The 14,978-nt window shown below is 40.6% G+C and overlaps 1 protein-coding gene across 1 annotated transcript in view; it reads left to right on the forward strand.

Moving 5' to 3' along the window:
* CCDC33 (coiled-coil domain containing 33) overlaps window positions 1–14,978 on the forward strand; it is a 141,373-nt gene that overhangs the window by 14,938 nt on the left and 111,457 nt on the right. Inside the window, exon 3 of the mRNA XM_089671381.1 lies at window positions 6,853–6,987. Within this exon, the coding sequence (XP_089527507.1) occupies window positions 6,853–6,987 (135 nt within the window). The remainder of the gene's footprint in view (window positions 1–6,852; window positions 6,988–14,978) is intronic.

The following is a 14,978-nucleotide window of genomic DNA, read 5'->3' on the forward strand; positions in this document are numbered from 1 at the left end:
CGGCCACTTGAACAACCGATTTTTCGTTTTTTAAAAGAAAAATCTGCAGTTTTTCTCCCCATCTATGGCCTGCATAACAGATCTCTTTTCGTTCAGCCTGCGGGCTGAGCATAATAAAATCTAATAGATTGCTTTATGCTATGCAATGCCCACCCCTCCGGCTGTCAAAATATCCAAGCAGCAACTGCATGTAATTGGATGCAACCACTGTTCTGCGACAATGTTCTGTTCGGCTCCTTCAAATCTTCAATAAAGATGGTTGGGAGGGAAGGAGGGGGCCAGCAGGGCCTCTAAGTGAATTTGTTCGTTCATTAGGAACCAGGCAAAATTCATACATTGTTTCGCCATCTTTAGACAGCTAAGGAAATGTTTCCTATTGCACAGACATTTTCTGTAACAACCTCTCTAATGGGGCCCACTCCCATCCCAGGCATCATAGCAGCCAAGTGGGCTGCTATGGCTATTAATATACCATGAATTTACACTTTACAGTAAGCCTGTATAGCTAGCTCTAAGAGAGTCTTCACTGCTAACTTTGTATTTAGAGGTCTTTGGAGCTGTCACTATGATGCTGGCTTCACTACTAAATGAGTGACTGACCTGGAACAAACATGTTGATTGGTTTACTCTGCACAATTCCCTGACTGCAATCATTGCAGATAGGGATGAGGAAATTGGCAGCTTTCACTTTGCTGAAACATCTGAGACATTTCTGAATTTGTTTTGTTGTTTTAACAAAAGGTGCTGCAATCAACCAGGATGATTAAATTAATGTGGTGTTGGGTGGTTTTAAAGTGTTACTAAACCCACAACAGTAAAATCAGTCTGTATATGCAGTAAAGCATGCTTGTTATACTCACTGTGGAACCTAAGGGGTTAATCCTCTGCATTGTGTAAAAATACTGTTTGATCTTGTCTTCTCTGATCCTCCCCTTCTTCCAGTGTCTCCCTCTTATCTTCTAATAAGACTCATCGTGTGGAGACACTCTGCACATGCTCTGTTTGGTGTGTATCGCTAGAGAGGGTTTTTTTCCTCTTGGGAGAGTGCATGTGATCAGCACAGGGCCAAACAGAACTGTCCAGACAAAGGTCAGGTGTTCTGCATCCTCCTAGAGCAGAAAGACATTTTTGCTACAAGCTTTAACCAGTGCTCTGCTGGACACTGGTAGAAGTAACAAGACTGCTCTAACTGCTGATGAGAAAAGGTATTTAGCAGTTTATTATATTATTATTATACAGGATTTATATAGCGCCAACAGTTTGCTCAGCCTTTACAAAATGAATGTAGACATTACAGTTACAATACAATTTGGTACAAGAGGAAACAGAGGGCCCTGATATGAATTTAGAAAATACAATCCAGTATAGTAAAATAACTTATTGAAAGTAACAAACAAAAATTGGACAGAAAATAAAATGAAATATATAAAAAATTAAAAAACTTAAATAGAGGCGTTTCTGCATTGAAGTCAGTAGGGGGTGTTTTTGCATTGAAGTCAATGGGATGTGATTTTGTTCCCTTTGAAGTCAATGGGACGTGATTCTGCATTGACACCAAAAGGGGGACATTTTTTGCATTGCAGTCCATGGGATGTGATTTTGCATTGAAGTTAATGAGACGTGATTTTGCATTGAAAACAATAGGGACATTTTTGTATGAAAGTCAATAGGACGCAATTTTGCAACAAAGTCATAAAGAGTCAATTTTGCATTGAAGTCAATGGGACGCGATTTTGCATTGAACTCAATTATCATTATCAGCACTTTTTTTTTCTATTGGCAAAACACTGATACCCCTATTTTCGGCCAATAATTTTCTGTGGCTGATATATTGGTCTATCACTAGTCATCACTGGCCTGCCTCCAAATGTGCAGGAATATATAAATGGATATAAATGAATATAAAGGAATGTGAAAAGTAAAAAAGTGAAAAATATCATTATGGTCTTAGTATAGTTACATGCATACATTACTGAATGACTGTACAATCTACTCAGTTTAGGTTGATTAGTGCAAAAATTAAAATCTCTGATGATAAACTTGGGCAGCACTTCCGCCTGGCTAGTACTAGGGTCATTGGTTCAAATACCAGCCACGGCACCTCCTGCCTGGAGTTTGCATGTTCTCCCTGTGCCTGTGTGGGTTTCCTTTGGGTACTCCAGTTTCCTCCCACACTCCAAAGACATGCTGGTAGGTTAATTGGATCCTTTCTAAATTGGCCCTAGTATATGTATGTAAGTTAGGGACTTTAGATTGTACGCCCCTTGAGGGATAGGGACTGATGTGAATGTACAATATATATGTATGTATTGTAGTGCTGCGTAAATTGACGGCACTATATAAGTAATACAGTGTCTGTTATCTCATACGCACGTGTCTGGCCAAACTCAATAGATTTTGCACTGAGATTGTGGCATGTGTGGCCAGTCTGTAATCATTATGGACATTCATTGTTCTGGTATATGAAAAAAGGTTCCAACCTGACAGGCGGCCTGAAGAGAGATGTCATCGCCATCTAGTGGTCATTAGGCTGCAGGGTGTTATTTCAGCTTTTGTTCAATGCAATGCACCACTGCTATGTATAGACAGATTCCTGCACAGCTCTAATTCCACCTTCTAATGTGTTACCATTTCAATGAATGTCACAAAATGTTTCATAGTCACATTCACCTTTAGTTCGATTTAAAAAGCTTAAAGCCTTGTTCAGATCTAGAGATTTGGCATCACGGGTGGAATCGGCGCAATTCTGCCTGTGATTCCAGATTGCACTGCAATCATGGCATGCATGTTTGTGTGGCATTTATTTTTATTGGTGCCTCAAACATAGTGAGATTTCTCCACGATCACTGCGTGGTTTATTGCACAGCAATCGTGACAAACCACCAAACGTGAAGCTTGTTGCTGAAAGCAGCTCCTGCTCCTTTTTGGGCGACAAGCTTTGTTCGATGCAATATGTCACAATTACCGCATGATTCTGTCTTGCAACAACAGTGGTGAAATTGCACTGCATTTGAGGCGCCATTAAAAATAAATGACACACAAACGTACGTGCCTTGTTTTGCCATGATTGCAGTAGGACTTGGAACCATGGGCAGAATTGCGGCGTTTCCACCCATGATCCCAAATCGCCAGATGTGAACAGGGCCTTAGCTTACAGCTTTTAAAAAAAACATATTTAAACATCTTGAACATACAATAAATGGGAAAGGTTCCACATGGGGACTTTTTCTGAATGCAGTGGGCCTGTGTGTTTTCCAGCATGTCCCTTTGACAAAAGCCATATGTTAGACCGACTTCTTTTGGACAGACAGCTGTGCACACTGACTGAAAATCGTCCAGTTCTTGCTGAACTGGACAATTTTCAGCCAGTGTGTATCAGCATTCACTGTTCATTTTTTAATTCATTCAGCTAGTGAGTCGAGCAAAAAAAAAAATTACCCGGTTCCCCCATCCACACACTTGATGTGGATGGGGGAATTCATCCCCCTGAGGGTTTGTATTCTGACTTCCCCACTATCTGTATACACTGATCAGTGCTACCATGTATAGCCGACAGCACAGATCAATTGGGAAAAACCCAATAGGGTGGTCTTGTAGGCAGGTTGCCTACAGGTGTGGGTTCTGTGTTAGCAGAGTTAGCTAATCTGCCCAGGTTAGCAAAGGGTTAATACTAGGGGGAGGGGTCTGCTCACAGAGCTCCATGCACATGGGAATAGAAGCAAGAGGCATGCAGAAGAAGATGCAACACTTTATAGCCAGCAGCCATTTAGGAGCTGTCTGAGACTTTCCTGCCACATCATGAACTTGTACCAAGTAATAAACTCACCTTTACAAGGTATGCTTGGGCAGCTACACTCTAGAGTAGCTAGTTAGGGATGGATACATGGAACTGTTTGCACTTAATCCGCTATGCTGCAGAACTTTCAGTAAAGTTGTTAAACTTTTTCTAACCCTGGCCTGAAGTTACTAAAGGGGTGCATAAGAGTCACATGGCAGATACACTACACTACTCTGGGTCAGTTAAAGCACGTACATACAAGGTTTGAAGTGAGTCAGTCGCAAGAGGTTAACTCAGCATTGTAGTGAAGGAAGAGAGTAGTTGCTACCGGTAACCGGACTAGTGTCAAATGAAAAGCTGTCTGTCATAAACGTGATGCCTGGGTAAGGTGATGATGTCCTCAAGTAGCGAGGGGGTCACTGCTCCGGCCTCTTCCCCAGTGGTCTGTCTCCCATAGCATCCTAAAGCAGACCAACATTACTGAGACCCTCAGCCTCACCAGATGATATGGAAGAGAAGGGGCACTAGTAATGTGGATGCATGAGGTCCACGCTAGGTGCACGGTAGGGCACCATTCTGTCACTGGGACTGAGGTGGCACAGTTACGCTGGATGGCTGGAGTGGGCACAGGCTCATGTGTCTAGTGACACAGGACAACGTCTACTGGAACTCAGTCTGTATATTCATTGCATGCAGTGCACGGCTCCTCTCTAAGTTGGGGTCATGCCTTAAGGTTGATTTGCATGCAAAAAAGGTACCCCATGTTTAGGGCGAGTGGCCCCACCGACTGCCTGGCATAGCCCAAGAACCCCATAGGTTTACAGCCTGGAGCAGTCGACAAGAAGTCGGTCCAGACCCCGCCTACATTTGTACAAAAGTCAATTGGAAGATCGACCTTTGCACAAGTTAAAACCACCCTGCCCATCCATGGATCAAAATTTGTCTGGTCCCTGTGGACCTGGACGAATTTTGATCCTTATAGCCAGCTTTAATTTAAAAGCCTGAATTCTAACAAGTTTGGTAGCCTTAGCTTTCAAGTATCAACATTTAAGAATGGATTGGATAAATCTGTATTCAGTGATGCATCTTATTGTTCTTTTCTACATTACTAAACATTTTGGGCTAAAGAGATTTATCAGGTGCAGTTCATTATTGTTATTATTATACAGTATTTCTAGAGTGCCAACTGTGTAGTGCTTCACAAAATAAAAAGAGGCAGAACAAATTCAATACAAATGCGATACAAGAGGATTAAAAGGGCTTGTTTGTGGGAGCTTACAATCTAAAAGGGAGGGGCAAGTGGTACAAAAGGTCATATATACGAGGGGTAAACTGATGAAGAGGGTAGAAATAGAATGTATTGGGTGGAGGCAGGATAGGCTTCCATGATGAGATGAGTTTTCAGGGATCACCAAAAAGTGGACAGAACAGGAGATAGCCTAACGAATTGGGTAGGGCATTCCATGGGATGGGAAAGGCTCTGGAGGAGTCCTGGAAATGAGCATGGAAACAGGTGATGAGGGGTTTGAAAGCAGGAGGTCTTGGGAGGAGAGAAGTAGATCACACCAGATATGTACAGCATAATCACAGGCTCTCCTCTCATTACCTGTCCATTGAGCTCACAAGCATCATGATGTCAGCTTGCCCCTCCCCTGCGCATTACGCCACAAGTCACGTGGCTTCCTCAGGGGGATGTCAAATATGAGGATTAGCCAGCTAATTTATGCTGTACATATCTGGTGCGATTAAGCACCATGAAAATGTGAGTGGTATTTTAAATGTTTTTAAGCAATAAAGCGTTTTAAAGGCTAAAACACAATCTCTTTTTTTAATTTTGGGTGCAATTGGCAGTCCTGCTGTGTTTTACAATGCTAGAGCCTTTCACTGGCAGAGTGATTCTTTTACTGGTGGAGTGATTATCCCTTCTTCCGCTGGAGGACCGAAGGCAAGGCTGTAGCCCGGTGGCAGGAGGTGATTCAACAGAGAGGTGGCCGAGGGAACAGGCAGCAAAGGGAACCTGATGCACATGCAGGCTTGCAATTTCTGTTTTTAGAGGCACAGACAGAGATATAGCCATATGCCCTATACAGACATACAGCACCTTCTGAACTGTGTGATCATCACCATGATAATGATGACGATCACATAAGCACAGTGAGATGCTTCCTATTAATTCTTATTTACAATTGTGTTTGAGGGACCTTAAAAAACGCCCCTCAAACACAAGTGTAAATAAGAACTAACAGGAAGCATCTCATTGAGTGTGAGTATATCTGACAGGCTGACTGTCAGGTGGAAATGATCCAATAGCTGTGCAACCTCCAGATCGCTTCCACACCCCCTATGTGCCCTGCTGTGCTTCTCCGGCTCTGCACTCCAAAAAGCAGACCTGGGACCTGCATGGTGGGTGCCAGTGGTAGAAGGGAGGGAGATCAGGGAACACCTGTTCACAGATCTCCCCTTCCTGTTAATGACCAAGAAGCAACATGTAAAATGTCACTTCTGGGTCCTAGTGTCACTGTCCCCAGACAGGATTGGATGATATTAGCTGGAGACAAAGCAGTCTCCTGTAAACTTCAGCCAATCCGTGAAGAAGACGTAGCCAGCCAATAAGATGCTACACAAGCCGTGCTTTCTCCCAGCTCCTCAGTCTCCGTACAGAGCTACCATTGGCTCTGTGTGGAGTTTTGTGTTAAAGTTTTATATTTTTTTTGGGGGGGGGGGCTGCAAGTAGCAGGTCATGCCTAGGGCACAACATATTCTAGCACCGCCCTGGTCACAAGGGGTATTGCAGTAATTGGGAGGCGCTGCACTGTTATTTGTTTATTGTATCCTTTTAATATATGTGTTGTTAATCACATTTAACTCAATTTGCGAAGATAAAATCTTTATATTGTAATTGGTTACCATATACTGTAGGCCTGAACACAATAACCCGGTAGAATCAAGGGTAACATAAAAAGCTATGTATAAATGACAGGAATTCATTTATTTATGTGTGTTTCCTTTTGTCATTGTATTCTACATATTATCATTTTATGGTTTATGCTAACATTTGCCACATTTTTTTAAAGGATCACCATAAAGATGAAACTCATAGGACTTTGCCTCCTTCCGTGATGCATCCTGTAACCCATAAAGCACCCTATGATGTTCCTTTACTCCTCCCTTCTCCCCCAAAAACACCAGCCTCCTTCCGAAAAACACATGTGAGTATGCACTTTTCAAGGGCAAGACAAGGGGAGGGGGGTGCAGCCAATATTTGACAGTGATAGTCAAAAGGAATCTACTATGTACATCAACTGTATATATATGGCCACTTTCCTATATAATGTAAGTCAAATTTGAGAACTGCAAATCGCATTCCATTTTTTCCCAAGTTATGACTTTTCCATAATGACAAATTACCAGCTACCCATTTGTTGCCTTGTTTACACCTTAAAAAGCAATGGACATACAAAACGGCACAATATTTTGTTGTTTTTGTTTTACTATGTAACTCTACTTGTAAAAGGTAGCCATGCATGTCTCTCCATCTTCTGCTATGAGCATCCCTCTCATAGTGTTGGGCAGAACTGAAGCTAGGAGCTGATCAATAGGCTGCTTTTGCACAGAAAACACGCCGCCCCCCACCAACGCCTGGTGGTTCTCAGCCTTACTTGAAAACCCATCCCAGCACTGGGCATAGAGATCAGTAAAGGAAAGATGGCCTCCACTCATCTCTATGCCCTTGAAGGACCGGAGCGACGTCACCACATCACTTACAATTCTGACGCCTTGTAAACAAGGCCATTTTTTTTTTAAAGCACTAGATCAATGCTTTACATTGAAGAGGAGAGATGTGGGGTCTTATTGACCCCATATCTCTACATAAAAAGGACCTTTCACTGCTTATTTCTATCACAAGGTCTGTGTAACTGTGTCACTTCCACCGTATGTGTCTCGCCAATAGGGCGCTACTGGGGAGACACACACAGTGGGCGGTGGACGTGACACAGTGAACTAGAGGAGCCATACTCAGAAGATTCTATATACTGACACATAGGAGACACTGGATATTGAAAAGAGTATATCTGTGGGGTGCAATTGGTGTCTGATTTTGTATTGTCCTTATACCTCTCTTTTGGACGGGATAACCAGATTATTTTGTGGAACGTACTTATGGAATGCATTGCGTATGGATAATACCTGCATACGAATATATCCGTTGCCTGTCTCTTGTGTTAGGTTCCATCTGATTGGGGATGAGGGGAGGGGGCTTTGGATGTGGACGCTCACCCAAGACCATATTCTGACCTCTGTGCGGGTACTGTTGCCCCGCATCACCATTCATGTTGAAATTTAGGGCATCTGATTTCTTTGCCTCCAGTTTTGGGGTCGTGAAGAAGCTAATAAGCGAAACGCGTCTACCTCTGGAGGATATTGATGCCACAGAACATTATGTTGTGATCGTTTGGGCTCATTAGCCAAGTACTGCTTTTATACAATGTGTTTGGAAGATGTATTTCAATAAACATGTTTTATGTACAACACGAGGTTGTCCGCTATATGTATCACTAAAGTCCAATCAGGTTTTGTTTCTTTTTGTATTATTTGGAATAACATCATCTTTCATATTTTACAAAAAAATTGGAGCATATATATAGTTTTTGTTTTGTTTTTTTTTAATCATTAAAGTGTGTTTTTTCCCAAAAAAAATTGCATTTGAAAAATATATTCATTTTTAAAAACTGTCCATATCAGTTTTGGTTTTCAGCCAAGTGCATCCTGAATTTTCGGTTTCGGCACTAATATTTTCATTTCAGTGCACCACTAATATTTATGTATGTGCACATTATATAGTGCATACACGTACATCATTTGTGCATGGACAAGTATTTATTATGTACCCGCAAAGCACACGGACATGAACACATAGGATACAGTGTGTATGGATATGGAATTTACTAAGCAGTATGGTCTGCCACAGAATGTATGCTCCAGCTGCCAAATGTACACCCGCTAAGTTGGTGTTTGCCAAAAATAACATTTTGATTTTCTTAATAGTTTTGGGATCTACTGAGCAACAGCACAGCATATGAGATTTTCTGAGCTGCCACTTACTGTAGCTTGGAACATGAACAGTTCATTGCTTAGTGAATCAATCAGTTTTTTTATTTTATTTAACACTGAAGTTTATTTTGCCTAAATTTTCCCTTCCCTGGTTGCTCCTTTCCTCCCTCGTCAACATGACCATTACATTTAAAAAGAAAATTTTGTTTTCATTACATAACTTATATTAAAGTGGTTGCAAACTACAAACATGAAATATGAACAAAGAATATCGCTCTATAGTGTGTACTTGTTTCACTAAGTGTTATTTCTGTCTGCTGCTTTATTCCTCTGCTATCAGCATGAGTCACTTCTGACAGGTTTTCCTGACACCAAGAGAAATAGGGTGACGGGAAAGAACTCCAGCACACAGCCTGTGAATGACAGCTTCATATCTGTTCCTGTGTGCTGTGTGAAGCAGGGTGTATCCCTTCCCTCCAATCAGCTCTCACTAAACTATGCAGAGTGTAACTTTATCTCCCCGACCCCCTGATTTCTGGAAGCTCAGATAAGCTGTATAAATTAGGACTTTCATGTAGAGAAGATTGCAGATAAACAGGTAAAACTTACGTAGGAGGACTTGTTTAATCTCTGTGTATCATCTGAGGCCAGTCACTTAACTGGGTATACTGTATGTGTAAGGGTTTACAACCTCTTTAAAACCAGTGATATAATCGGGTCTATGTACTTCTCTAGTCAATGTAAGTAGATCATGGCTGGTATGAGGGGCTGTACATAGCTTCCTGGAATTCACACTGCATCTTCCTTCAATACCTCTTTCAAGAGCCATCTGAGCCAATGCAAACAGTGGACTGGCTCTTGGAAGGAGTAATACAAATATCAAAATGCCTTCATGGGTGGGTGTCAGTCTGGAGAAGTGGGCATTCATCAGCAGACTGCATTGGCACACAGACCGCTCTAGGTAATGCTCTCATGTGGTGGTGAGCCTCCATGATTGAACTGAAATTCAATAAATGGAAGGGGTGGTCCAGGGACAGTAAGGCTGGGGAGCAAAGTGCTAGATGTCCTATAGTCAGGAAATGAATATGGAACTTTCTGGCTTGCTGCAGCTTCTGATTCACACTGTGAGAAGTTTACAGTGTACAGTGGGGTCAGAAATAAGCATTTTCAGTACAAGAGAGGCGCCTGTACAACTGTGCAAAACTGAAGCGAAGGCTGGAATTCAGGACAAATATGTATTCAGACAGTAGTGTGCCTTATAGAAGCAGAAGGAAGCAGCATGAAAGTTCAACACACATGACAACATATGCATTCAATCAGTATACAATTAGCTAGATACATTCAGGGATCCATTTGAATTCCTAAGTGCAGAGGAAAGGAAGCCAGTGCCACAAGGAACTTGTTGAAATTACATAGAAGGACACATGTCCCAGAAAATGTGTGGGTGAAAGTGCGCAATGCATCCAGATAAAGGAAAGTACAAAATGTCCAAGGAACCGGCCTTTGTAACAGTGCTCATTATCATAAAGGCAGGATGTCAGATTAGATGGAAATGCAGATTGTAGCAAAGTAAGAAACAGATCATAAGACAAAAAACTATAGAGGAAATATAAAGTTTAAAGTGTATCGATAGATTTTTTTTTTTTTTTTAGTTTTGAATAGCATTAAGAAAGATTCAAGCCAGTGGCAGGTTTTATTAGGGTCTGAGGCTCTGTTGAAGAGATTCTCCATCTCACCTCCATTTGCTTGTTAGTTGCGGACATGTACACTGCTTTATGTACACAGCAAACTCCATAGTCCATAATAGACCATCTCAGGAGCAAGCAAGAGACCCTGGATACATTCCTACACATAGTGGGACCATGGAGAGCGAACAAACCCACCCTCTGACAGGAATTCAGATCACAGCAACAAAAAAACTAAACAATTTGGAGGTTAAAAGAAACTTTATGAGTTAAAAATACATACTTGAATAGATTTAAAACAAATGTTTAGTGTCACTTTAAGATGGGGTGCTAGAACCCCTGTAAGCTTCTTATATTTCTCTGTTTGCCTGTTTCAGATTTTCCTTCACTTCCTTTCTGGTAAAAGGTTGTCCCCAGAACAGAAAGTGAGGGGAAATCTTGGAACTCTGGATAGTAGTAAAACCTAACAGCAGCCCAGACCCTTTCCCACTATATCCAAAACGAAAAAAAAAAAGTTTTGGATTTAGATACACTTTAACTTCTTCACGATCACACTATAGCCAAAAAAATGCTACAGTGCAGTCATCCAATTCTGGGAGGGCATCCATGGATGTCCTCCCAGAACCACACACCCCATTCAGACACAGCTGGTCACAGATTGCAGTAAAGGGTCAATTACAGTGGCCCTTTACCATGTGATCAATTGTGTCCACCCACATGGAAGAAAAATATATTTGAAATATATTTTAAAAATATTCTTCTCAAATATATTGACATATATTTCAAATACCACAATTTTGGCCGTATTCAATATATTTCAATACACACATATATATATATATATATATATATATATATATATATATATACTGCATGTTGAAATGCATTTTTTATATATTACAAAATATATGAAAACTATTTTTTAAAATATATTTTTTTTAATATATTCCTCAGATTAGTTTTTAACCTCTTCCATACAGGGCACTTTTACCCCCTTCCTGCCCAGGCCATTTTTCAGGTTTCAGCGCTCTCACACTTTGAATGACAATTGCGTGGTCATGCAACATTGTACACAAACTAAAATTGTATCATTTTCTTCACACAACTAGAGCTTTCTTTTGGTGGTATTAATCACCACTGGGGTTTTTATTTTTTGCTAAATTAACAAAAAAAGACCAAAAATGTTGAAAAAAATACATGTTCTTTGTTTCTGTTATAAAAGTTTGCAAATAAATAATTGTTCTTCAGAAATTTAGGCCAAGATGTATTCTGCTACATGTCTTTGGTGAAAATAACCCAAATTAGGATGTATTTTTTAGTTTGTAGGAAAGTTATAGAGTTCACAAACTATGGTATATATCTGAATATTGATCAATCCTGAAGTACTAATCTAATTTCTTGAGGTCCAAGAATGTCAGAACAGTACAGATATCCCCAAAATTACCCCTTTTTGTAAAGTAGACAGTCCGACGTACTTCATAAGAGGAATGTCGAGTTTTTTGAAGTTGTATTTTTTTTGTCATAATTTTTCGGAAAATTAAAAAATTTAAAAAAAATATTTCACTATTTTTTTTTACATACTGTCACCAGTGCAGTACAGCGTCATCATATAACTGGCATGGCAGTGATCAGGGACACTGACTGGTGACAGTTTGAAAACAAAATTATAATTTTTTAAAATTTTTTTTATTATTTTTAATTTTTTATTACATTTTTTCTTTTTTTTAAGATTTCTTTTTCATATTTCACTATGTCCATAGTAGTACAATGTTATCATAGTAACATTGTACTACTTTGGGGAAGTGATCAGTATTTTTTTTTTTTACACAATTTGCTTATAGCAAAGAATTACTTTGCTTTAAGCAAGCATTTACCTGAATGACATCGATTCATGCAGGGTTTTTTTTTTTTGTGCTTAGCTGTGATTTGGCCACGGCTAATCACATGACACAGCTGGGCTGTGATTGGCCCAGCTTGTGCATGTGATCGCTGTGACCATTCACAGCTAGACACACTAGTATACAATGGATGGCATGAATGAAGCCATCCATTGTATACAACTGACATGTGACCTGCTGTGATTGGTCGCTGTGCGGCTCTGCAGGCGCGTAAACTGCACATGCCCAAAAGGATGCCATATGGCGTCCACCCGGAAAGGTGAGTGTTTTTGCCAGCCGCCATTTGGCCATAGGCCGGACGGGAGGAGGTTAACATATGAAAAAGTCATTTTAGCATATATTTTTACATATATTTGTAAATGCATTCCAAAAGTGTAGATCAAATGTATTTTTAAAGATGTACAGTATATTTGAAAATATATTTTTTAAATATTTTCATATATTTTGTAATAAAAAACATTTCAACATGCAGTGAAACTCGAAAAATTTGAATATCGTCCAAAAGTTCATTTATTTCAGTAATGCAACCTAAAAGGTGAAACTAATATATGAGATATATGCATATATGTATAAGCATGCATATGTACTCAGTACTTGGTTTGGGCCCCTTTTGCAGCAATTACTGCCTCAATGCAGCGTGGCATGGAAGCTATCAGCCGGTGGCACTGCTGAGGTGTTATGGAAGACCAGGATGCGTCAATAGCGGCCTTCAGCTCTTCTGCATTGTTTGGTCTCATGTCTGTCATCTTTCTCTTGGCAATGCCCCATAGATTCTCTATGGGGTTCAGGTCAGGCGAGTTTGCTGGCCAAACAAGCACAGTAATCCCACGGTCGTTGAACCAGGTTTTGGTGCTTTTGGCAGTGGGGGAAGGGGCCAAGTTCGGCTGGAAAATGAAGTCAGCATCCCCATAAAGCTCGTCTGCGGAAGGAAGCATGAAGTGCTCCAAAATCTCCTGGTAGACGGCTGCGTTGACCCTGGACTTAATGAAACACAGTGGACCAACACCAGCAGATGACATGGCTCCCCAAATCAACACAGACTGTGGAAACTTCACACTGGACTTAAGCATCTTGCAGTGTGTGCCTCTCCATTCTTCCTCCATACTCTGGGTCCTTGGTTTCCAAATGAGATGCAAAAGTTGCTCTCATCAGAAAAGAGGACTTTGGACCACTGAGCAACAGACCAGGTCTGTTTTTCTTTAGCCCAGGTAAGGCGCTTCTGATGTTGTTTGTTGTTCAGGAGCGGCTTCACAAGAAGAATACAACATTTGAAGCCCATGTCTAGGATCCGTCTGTGTGTTGTGACTCTTGATGCACTGACTCCAGCCTCAGTCCACTCCTTGTGAAAGTCCGCAACACTTTTGAATGGCCTTTTCCTGACAATCCTCTCCAGGCTGCGGTCATCCCTGCTGCTTGTGCACCTTTTTCTTCCACACTTTTCCCTTCCACATAACTTTCTATTAATGTGCTTTGATACAGCACTTTGGGAACATCCAACTTCTTTTGCAATTACCTTTTTAGGCTTTCCCTCCTTATGGAGGGTGTCAATGATGATTTTCTGCACAACTGTCAGGTCAGCAGTCTTTCCCATGATTGTGATTCCTACTGAACCAGACTGAGAGACCATTTAAAGGCTCAGGAACCCTTTGCAGGTGTTATGGCTTAAGTCGCTGATTAGAGTGGGACACTTTGAGCCTAGAATATTGCACCTTTTCACAATATTCAAATTTTCTGAGATTGTGGATTTGGGGTTTTCATGAGCTGTAAGCCATAATCATCACAATTATGACAAATCACGGCTTGAACTATCTTGCTTTGCATGTGATGAGTCTATCTCATATATTAGTTTCACCTTTTAAGTTGCATTACTGAAATAAATGAACTTTTGCACGATATTCTAATTTTTTGAGTTTCACCTGTGTATATATATATATATATATATATATATATATTTATTGAAACATATTTTGAAATACATTGAATATGGCCAAAATTGTAGTATTTCAAATATATGTCAATATATTTTGGAAGAATATATTTAAAATATATTTTTCTTCCATGAGGGCAATCACAGTTGATCACATTGTAAACAGACTTGCCAGTTTTCGGCAGTCCTTTTCCTTACCCGCTGTCACTGGCAATTCACACAGGGGACGTTTACACTGATAATCAGGGCAGTGCTTCGATTATCAGTGCAGCACCATCAGTGCCTATCAGTTCTGTCTATCATTGCCTCCTCACCAGTGCCACCTATCAGGGCAGCCTCATCAGTACCCATCAGTGCCGCCTCATCGGTGCCCATCAGTGCAGTCTATCAGAACCCATCAGTGCAGCCACATCAGAGACAATAATTACTTATTTGTGAAATTTTAAACCAGAAACTAAGAAAAACAATTTTTTTTTAAAAATTTGTCTTTGTCTTTTTTCGTTTGTTAATCAAAAAAAAGTAAATATCACCAAAAGAACGCTCTTACTGTCTCAAAAAATTTTTAGTTTGGATACAGTGTTGCATGACTGCATAATTGTCATTCAAAGTGCGACAGCACTGGAAGCTGAAAATTGCCA

This window comes from Staurois parvus, unplaced genomic scaffold (assembly GCF_062004578.1).
Source record: "Staurois parvus isolate SC_StPar_1 unplaced genomic scaffold, SC_StPar_1.0 ptg000105l, whole genome shotgun sequence".
Lineage (NCBI taxonomy): Eukaryota > Metazoa > Chordata > Amphibia > Anura > Ranidae > Staurois > Staurois parvus.